Raw genomic sequence first — 9,729 nt, forward strand, 5'->3', positions numbered from 1 at the left:
CCCTCTGACCCCCAGGCTGAGCTGCAGTTTTACCTGGTTGTGGCCTTGGCCTTGATCTCAGTGCTTTTCCTCCTCGCGGTGATTCTGGCGGTGGCCCTGCGCCTTCGAAGCTCCTCCAGCCCCGCCTCCTGGAGTTGCTTTCAGCCTGGTCTCAGTTCCAAGCCTGGACCTGGGGTGCTCCCCAATTACAGTGAGGGAACATTGCCCTATTCCTACAATCTGTGCGTTGCGTCACAATCAGCTAAGACGGAGTTTAATTTTCTCAACGTGACCCCGGAAGTGACTCCCCCTCAGGATCTCCTCTGCGAGGATGCCTGTTGGGTACCAAGTACAAACCATGGAGACGGTGACGGCCCACTTGCCTCAGATACTATTTTAAAGGTGAGCTTTAATTTAATTAACTTATTTGCACTTTGAGTTCCACTGTTTCTTAACGAATCACCTAACTGGGATAGGAGTCTTCATTTCATATTTCATTGTCCTGTGGTTTGAATTTAGGCAACTTTCTGCCCTAATTATCTTAATCCTACCTAACCAAACTTTTGACGGTTTTCTATACAATGTGTGGTGAGATTTATTTGTTCATAATTACGAGCCTTTACAATATGAGATACTTCCCTTTATTACTATTGGCATCTTAAGCTATTTCTTTCATATTACTCAATTTTATTACTCAAATTTTCGTTTTACTTCCTCTGAGAATTATAGTACTTCAGAGTAATGAGAGTTCCTCATCTCACTAGTTTTGGGAAACTGGGAACCAAAGAAAGGAATTTTACCTGATGTCATGGCTTGTCAACAGGGAAGCATGGGTAGAACTGACTTGAATATCAGCAATTTAAATGTCTTTACAAACTAAATGTCTTAGGATTTCGGATCTATTAATATTTTATTTTATTTTATTTTACTGGGGAATTGGGGAGGAGAACAGTGTTGAAGAATTGGGGAAGGGGAACATTGTGTTTTTCCAGGACCCATCAGCTCCAAGTCAAGTTATTGTCCTTCAATCTTAGTTGTGGAGGGCACAAGCTAAGCTCCAAGTCCAGTTGCCACTTTCAATCTAGTGGGGGTGGGGTGGTGGTGCAGCCCACCATCCCATGCGGGAGTCAAACTGGCAACCTTGTTGCACACCGAACCATCTGGCCACCCATCAGCAGCTTGTGGCTGCTCAGCTCAAGGTGCCATGTTCAATCTTAGTTGCAGGGGAAGGGGAAGGTGGCGCAGCCCACCATCCTGAATGGGAGTTGAACGGGCAACCTTGTTGTTGAGAGCACAAGCACTCACCAGCTCAGCAGCAGCTCCGCTGGGGCGCAGCTCACTGGCTCATGTGGGAATTGAACCGGCGACCCTGTTGCTCAGAGCTGGTGCTCTAACCAACTGAGTCACTCAGCGGGCTCCTCGGATCTATTTTTAAAGGGTGGGCAAAGTTTGAGCTCTGTTAAGAACGTGTTTAATAAATGGGAGAAATCTCTCATGCGTAGTGATAAATTGCTCTTTGTGAAAATTGTACATTGAGAAATTGTTTTCAACCTATACTCACATTGTGTACTTAAAACTGTATGTTTTGAATTTTCTAATTATAGATATAGAATATCTTCAGTGTCTTACGAAGGTGTCATTAAGTAAAAATTGCTTCTCTTACTTAATGGACTCTTTGAAATGTCCATTTTTTCAGTCATGAAGTTTTTCTTTTTCCGCTACCACATAAAAGTGATAACATTAAATATGTCTCAACATAGAAAGTCTATTTGCTGCCTGCTTGCTGTTAAGTTATAGACATATTTTTCTGCATGGGTGATTAATTAAAGCCCTTTCCTCTACAATAACTATATGGATTTTCCCCCAAGAGTCTGTCACTATATAACATCTAACTCCAATTTAGACATGGTAACACGAAAATATAAAGAACGCAAAGTTAACCCAACTCCAAGTCTCAGTCTGATATAGTGTAGCTGCCATATTCTTAGGGTGAAAAACTGGAACTTTCTTAAAGACCTCACTAGTAACAAAATGGCCCATAAATTTTTTCTGCATATGCAGCTAATACAATGTGCATGAGTCAGTATGCCTTTTTGCAAAGGTGCATTGACAGCTAGGCTTGTTTCCTTGGCATTCTATGTACAAATGGGCACATTTTATAAATATATCCTAATTCAAAGATGAAATCTTAAAACCTACAAAAGTAAGAATTACAATGTCCTAATCTAATGGACTCAATGTAGGTAAGAGGTAAATAAAAGGACACAGGCTTAATGGAACATTAAATAAAACTCTTCTAAAGAAGTAAAAAGAATCTAATAATTATATTGATCTCAGGGGTTTATGGAAGTCTTAATTCTTTCATAATTAAATATTAAATATAAACAGTGTCATGAGATAATATATGAAGGATACAGAAAAATTATTAGAAATAAAATATAATGAAACATTCATGAAATAAATTGGTGTAGTAACTGGTTAGGACTCTGAGCGTCGCTGTTCACCAAAGTGGGAAAGAAACTGCTGCTGATGCGATCTGACTCTGCTCCTTCCGCACTAAATACGCACAGACCAGCCAAGCTCCTGGAAAAAGCTTTGCACTCACCGCCCCTCTCCCATTTCCAACAAGAAATGGCTTTAAAGAAATAAGGCACCAGCAGGCTGGAACCAGGACTAAGAGAAAACTGGTGGGAGAGAAGGCAATGGCGGATCCTCTGAGAGGTTGGGGCTGCAGAGAACTGCTCCTGCTCTTCCTGTTCCTGGGGACGCGGTGGGGAGCCAGGGCCGGGCAGATCCGCTACTCGGTTCCCGAGGAGCTGGACAAAGGCTCCTTCGTGGGCAACATCGCCAGGGATCTGGGGCTGCAGCCCGGGGAGCTGGCGGAGCGCGGAGTCCGCATCGTCTCCAGAGGTAGGACGCAGCTTTTCGCTCTGAACCCGGGAAGTGGCAGCTTGGTCACCGCGGGCAGGATAGACCGGGAGGAGCTGTGCGCCCAGAGCGCGCGGTGTCTGGTGAGTTTTAACATCTTGGTTGAGAATACAATGAAAATTTATGGAGTAGAAGTAGAAATAATCGATATTAATGATAACTTTCCGCGTTTCCGGGATGAGGAAGTAAAAGTAAAAGTTAATGAAAATGCGGCTACGGGAACGCGCTTAGTGCTTCCATTCGCTCGAGATGCGGATGTCGGTGTGAACTCCCTCCAGAGTTACCAGCTCAGCTCCAACATGCACTTCTCTCTGGATGAGAAAAGTGAAAGTGATGGACAAAAATACCCAGAGCTGGTACTGGAACAGCCCTTGGACCGGGAGAAGGTGTCTGTTCACGACCTCCTCCTCACAGCTTTAGATGGTGGAGAACCCATACTCTCTAGTACTACGCACGTCCGCGTGGTGGTCCTCGATGCCAACGATAACGCACCCCAGTTCACTCGATCGGAGTACAGAGTGAGTGTTCCAGAGAACATTCCTGTGGGCACTCGGCTGCTCACACTAACCGCCACGGATCCAGATGAGGGAATAAATGGGAAACTGACTTACGTTTTTCGCAATGAGGAAGACAAAATTTCAGAGACCTTCCAACTTGATTCCAACCTGGGTGAAATCTCAACGGTGCAATCACTGGATTATGAAGAATCCATATTCTACCTCATGGAAGTGGTAGCTCAGGATGGAGGTGCTCTTCTTGCCAGTGCTAAAGTGGTGGTCACAGTACAGGACGTGAATGACAATGTCCCAGAAATGATCCTCACCTCTCTCGCCAGTTCCATCTCTGAAGACTGTCTTCCTGGAACCGTAATTGCTCTGTTTAGCGTACATGATGGGGATTCTGGAGAGAATGGAGAGATTACATGTTCTATCCCCAGGAATTTACCATTTAAATTGGAAAAGTCAGTTGACAATTACTATCACTTATTGACAACGAGAGCCCTGGACAGAGAAGAGGTCTCAGATTATAACATCACAATAACTGTCATTGACCATGGAAATCCACCCCTGTCTACAGAAAACCACATCTCCTTGAAAGTGGCAGACATCAATGACAATCCTCCCATCTTCCCTCACACCTCGTACTCCACCTACATCCCAGAAAACAACCCCAGAGGTATCTCAATCTTCTCTGTGACTGCCCATGACCCCGACAGTGGAAACAATGCCCAGATCACTTATTCTCTGGCCAAGGACACACTTCAGGGAACGCCTCTCTCTTCCTATGTCTCCATAAACTCTGACACCGGTGTCCTATATGCACTGGGCTCTTTTGACTATGAGCAGGTTACAGAATTGCAACTGTGGGTGACAGCCAGTGACAGTGGAAACCCTCCACTTAGCAGCAATGTGTCACTGAGCCTGTTCGTGTTGGACCGGAATGACAATGCTCCTGAAATCCTGTACCCCACACTCCCCACCGATGGTTCCACAGGTGTGGAGCTGGCGCCCCGCTCCGCAGAGCCGGGCTACCTGGTGACTAAGGTGGTGGCAGTGGACAGAGACTCAGGCCAGAACGCCTGGCTGTCCTACCGTCTGCTCAAGGCCAGCGAGCCAGGGCTTTTCTCCGTGGGGCTGCACACAGGTGAGGTGCGCACTGCGCGGGCCCTGCTGGACAGAGACGCGCTCAAACAGAGCCTGGTGGTGGTGGTCCAGGACCATGGCCAGCCCACTCTCTCCGCCACTGTCACGCTCACTGTGGCGGTGGCTGACAGCATCCCAGACGTCCTGGCCGACCTGGGCAGCCTTGAACCCTCTGCCAACCCTAATGATTCAGACTTGACGTTGTACCTGGTGGTGGCAGTGGCAGCTGTCTCCTGTGTCTTCCTAGCCTTTGTCATCATGCTGTTGGCACTCAGACTGAGGCGCTGGCACACGTCACGTCTGCTCCAGGCATCCGGAGGCAGATTGACGAGTGTGCCTGCCTCTCACTTTGTGGGCATGGACGGGGTGCAGGCATTCCTGCAGACCTATTCCCACGAGGTCTCCCTCACCGCAGACTCAGGGAAGAGTCACCTGATCTTCCCACAGCCCAACTATGCGGACACGCTCATCAGCCATGAGAGCTGTGAGAAAAGCGAACCTCTTCTGGTGTCTGAGAAGATAAATGCAAACGAAGAACTAGAAGCTGTTCAGGTGAGTTCTCTTTTTCAGTAGGGATGCTTGGAGCATTTTGTTCTTTGTTTCCTCAATTATTTTTCTTCCACATTCAAAATTAGTTAATTATCTAGTAGTGAATCATTATTGGCTTTATTTAGAGGTTAGCTTAATTTAATTTAATAATTGATCTTTTCTCCATTTATTTTCAAATTATATTTTGGGTTCAATGTTTTATTTTTTTAATACACAGATATTTTAGAAAACCTGATATCCATAGACTTAAATGAAACAAGTACCTTAAAAGAAAGTGGTTAAATATAATCACTTTACTGAAAGACTTTCTTATACTTAGAACAGTTATCTTAATGAATGAATGAGTTATTTTATTAGTCCAAATTGTTAGATGTAATGTCCTCTTTTGAATATTTGCCTAAACACCAATAACGAACATATTTTATAAGAATATTGCGCAACTTTGTCATTTTAGCATATTGGCTATTTGCATAAGGAAATAATTTACAGTTTTTGCATAAATGAGTGGAAGAATACAGAAAACTTTTGCATAAATATCAGAAAAACAGGTTAAATTTATAGTGATGATAATGTCTGGCATTCTGAAATCTGGAAAGTTTGGGTTAAACCATGAAATTATTAGATATGTGTATCTATCTGTTGAGGGAAGAAATCAGTGAGGAGTATTAGAATTGCACTTTATTCTGTGATGCAGTTCAAAATCGCCAAAGATTTAGATACTGTTATTCATTAAATTCAAATATGTCATACATCTGTCATCTTGTGGTTACAGGTAACTCCTTCACTTTTCAGAATCAATATCTACCTGAATGTTAGGATACAATTCTGCTTTATTGCAATAATCTAAGATTTGTGTTTGGAAAATCTATTCAACTTTAAAATGGTTTCAAATTTTAAAACTCATTTCTCAGAGATGTGCTTATCTTAATAGATTTTTTAAATGAAATTCTGGTCTATGGGTCTCAAATTTCATAAGTATGTGTTGTGTAATGGAAGAAATACCCTATTCACTTTTGACATCTGATTTGTGAAAGATGATTTTCAGAAGGTTTTTAAAATATTTTTAAATCTTTCAAATTTTGTACTTTCAACAACTTGAACATCAGCTGCAAAGTATGAATAAGTGGGGAAAATGGCAACAAAATATTATTAATGGGCTAGTAGACTACATTACTTGACCACAGGAAAGGTTCATTGATACATTTGAGAACAAACAAAGGGCCACTTGGGTTTATTTTTAAACATTTTAAAGCACTGATTTGAAGGACATCCAATTATATTCATATATGGACAATTCTGACCTCAATATAAAATGTGCAGATTCACTGAATAATGAATGCATCCAAAGAGTAAGAAGAGAATCTGTATGATAGATACTGACATTATTCACTACTACATGAAAACTCACTTTTCCATTATTGATTTTTAAAAAGGGTTATAGACTTGGGTATGTGTCCTGAGTTAACTTTGTCATGCAATGCAAAAGTACCTTTTAAACTTCTATAAACTTCACTAGACCTTACATAATAAAATTATTGACCCATATACTCTGAGTGTATATATTATACTGTATACTTTTTTGGATGTTTGAGTCTTTAGTTTCATATGTGTTTTGAAAAGGTAACTTTCCTGTACTAATAGAAGTGTTCGCTTGCTCAGTCATGTTTTGGAACAAAGTCTTGAGTCAGTAGTGTTTTTTATGTCTGTGTAAAATAGAGGTACCAATGAGTTTTTGTCTAGAATCCTGGATAAAATAAGATCTAATGCTATCCCACTTTGAGTTCAACATTGCTACACACCTGTAAAATTTTAGAATGACAATATATTATGTAGGTTAAAACAATTTATTTATGGATAGTTCTAGTTTGGAAATGGGATTAAAATTGTAAGACATCTATCAGAAACATGGAAATCGGCATGCTTATTGACAAGGGAATAGTGTCAATAACAAAGGGTTGGGATGGTCAGATAGTAAGGTGGGGACTGAGGAAAAGTGGGCAACATAGATTACTTTCTTTGGAATATACAATTATAAGGACTCATACTTCACTCCCATAATCCAAATAACTCAACATTGTTAAGCAATTTAAGAAGAAACAATGCAATTAAATACAATGGTAATGTAGTGTGGAAAAATAAAAATAGTGAAATAGTTTTTTTATTTATAGTCATTTAATTAAAAATAGACAGTTGGAAACTAAGGAAAGGTAAGTGTGTTACTTCTTACCATACTTCTATTTTATAAGGACAACCAATCTCCTTGCTACCTATAAATTAATTTTGGGAGAAGATGATAAAGATAAGATAGAGGAAAGTGAAACATAGGATAAAACTGAAAGCTTTTCTGAGATGTATAACTTTTATAAGATAAAAGAAAAGAAAATAGAGTAGAATAACAGCACATATCAAGCTGATATTTCAAGAATTTACTTATTACACCTTCTGCCATCACCAACACTGTCTTTCATTTGTATCATTTTCTATATATTATTTTATTTGGTCCTAAATTCTACTAAGGTAAGCAGGGAAGATGTTATTATGACCATTTTATGTAAATGGAAACTAAAAGCACCATGATGCCAATAAATATCTTTAGCAAGGTACCTCTGTTCTTTGACGAGTAAAATTCACTTGATTTGGATGGATGGATTTCAAATTCAAAGAAATGACAGCCAGACCGAAGATATAGTAAATATTTAAAGTGTGAAAGTCCTTATCAAATGGGAAGAATGAGTATCAGGACACAGTGGAATTGTCTTCTAGGCAGCTCTTTATTTGGAGCTAATTTAGTAACCACCACTGCAGTTCTGCAGCCCAGACGCAGGGTGCCGCTGTCGGCTAGTACTGAGAGAAGTGTCCGTTCCTTCCTACGCAAAGGAATCGCCATCGGACCCCGGAATCGGGAGAAGTGTGCGCTCCTCTCTAGCTCTCCGCCGCACAGATTTCTATCAGAGAATCTGCCGGCCAAGACAAATCAAGGAGTCGCTCCTGCTCAGAATTCTTGGGATCATTTAGAGATCGCGGCTCTTCGGAATCAGTAAGGCAAAGGCGCAGGGAGAGGGATGGGAAGCCGCTGGGGACCGCAGGGTCGGGAGGGGCGGAGGCGAACGTCTTTTCTCCTCTTGCTGTCTTTGTTCTGCCCGGCGCTCTCGGAGCCAATCCGCTACACTATTCCGGAGGAGCTAGCCAGGGGCTCGCTGGTGGGGAACCTTGCCAAGGATCTGGGGCTTGCTGAGCGAGATTTGCCTGCTCGAAACCTGCGGGTTAGTGCCGAGAAGAAATTCTTTACAGTGAGCACCGAGAACGGGGACTTACTTGTGAGCGATCGTATAGACAGAGAGCAGATTTGTGGCAAGAAGTTGACATGTGTTCTGGAATTCGAAATGGTCGCTGAAAAGCCCTTGAACTTTTTTCATATAACTGTGATAATTCAGGATGTCAACGACAACCCACCGACCTTTAGCCGAAATAGCACTGAACTGGAAATCAGTGAATTGGCCCTAACTGGAGCCACCTTTGCTCTGGAATCCGCACAAGACCCAGATGTAGGGGTGAATTCCCTGCAGCAGTACTATCTCAGCCCAGACCCGCACTTCTCTTTGATCCAGAAGGAGAACCTAGATGGCAGTAGGTACCCAGAACTGGTAGTGAAGGCTCCTCTGGATAGGGAGGAGCAGCCTTCCCACCACCTGGTCCTCACCGCCGTGGATGGGGGTGAGCCTGCCAGAAGCTGCACCATCCAGATCAGGGTGGTTGTGGCAGACGAAAATGATAACCCCCCAGTGTTCACCCAGGACATGTACAGGGTTAGTGTTCAAGAGAACCTGCCAGTGGGCTCCTCTGTGCTAAGGGTGACGGCCACTGACTTGGATGAGGGTATCAACGCCGAGATCACCTACGCTTTCATCAACATTGATAAGGCAGTGAGACAACTATTCAAGCTGGACAGTAAAACAGGGGAACTCACTGTTGGCGGAGCACTGGATTTTGAAGAGAGAGAGAGCTACACAATAGGGGTAGAAGCAAAGGACGGTGGGCGTCACACAGCACATTGTAAAATACAAATAGATATTTTGGATGAAAATGACAATGCACCTGAGATAACCCTAGATTCTGAATCTAAACATATACAAGAGGATGCCCAGCTGGGGACTGTTGTTGCCCTGATCAAAACACATGATCTAGATTCTGAATTTAATGGGGAAATCCTATGCCAAATAAATGGAAAGTTCCCATTTAAAATACTTCAAGATACAAAGAATACATACAAATTGGTGACAGATGGAGCCTTAGATAGAGAGCAGAGTCCAGAATACAACATCACCATCACAGCCACTGACAGGGGTAGGCCTCCTCTTTCCTCCAGCAGAAGTGTCATCTTGAAGGTCGCTGATGTCAACGACAATGCTCCGGTTTTCCACCAGGCCTCTTATGTGGTCCGCGTAGCCGAAAACAACCCCCCAGGTGCCTCCATAGCGCAAGTTAGCGCCTCCGACCCTGACCTGGGGTCCAGCGGCCGCGTCTCCTACTCCATCGTGGCCAGCGACCTGGAGCCGCGCGCGCTGTCGTCCTACGTGTCCGTGAGCGCGCACAGCGGGGTGGTGTTCGCGCAGCGCGCCTTCGACCACGA

General features: G+C 43.1%; 2 protein-coding genes across 4 annotated transcripts in view; both read left to right on the forward strand.

Moving 5' to 3' along the window:
* Window positions 1-417, forward strand: part of LOC109392586 (protocadherin gamma-B2-like) — a 2,783-nt gene extending 2,366 nt beyond the window's left edge. The window contains exon 2 of the mRNA XM_019661158.1: window positions 16-417. Within this exon, the coding sequence (XP_019516703.1) occupies window positions 16-417 (402 nt within the window). The remainder of the gene's footprint in view (window positions 1-15) is intronic.
* The window catches only part of LOC109393460 (protocadherin gamma-C4), a 161,371-nt gene that overhangs the window by 22,555 nt on the left and 129,087 nt on the right, over window positions 1-9,729 (forward strand). The window contains exons 1-2 of one of the 3 annotated variants that reach the window (XM_019662812.1): window positions 2,377-5,102; window positions 7,977-8,196. The exons of 1 other annotated variant lie outside the window; for it this stretch is intronic. In XM_019662812.1, coding sequence (XP_019518357.1) covers window positions 2,682-5,102; window positions 7,977-8,114 — 2,559 coding nt within the window. In that variant the 5' untranslated portion in view covers window positions 2,377-2,681 and the 3' untranslated portion in view covers window positions 8,115-8,196. Of the gene's footprint in view, window positions 1-2,376; window positions 5,103-7,976; window positions 8,197-9,729 lie in introns of those variants that run through there. One more of the 3 variants, XM_019662799.1, reaches the window with a different exon arrangement.

Source organism: Hipposideros armiger, unplaced genomic scaffold, assembly GCF_001890085.2.
Source record: "Hipposideros armiger isolate ML-2016 unplaced genomic scaffold, ASM189008v1 scaffold_11, whole genome shotgun sequence".
NCBI classification, from domain to species: Eukaryota; Metazoa; Chordata; class Mammalia; order Chiroptera; family Hipposideridae; genus Hipposideros; species Hipposideros armiger.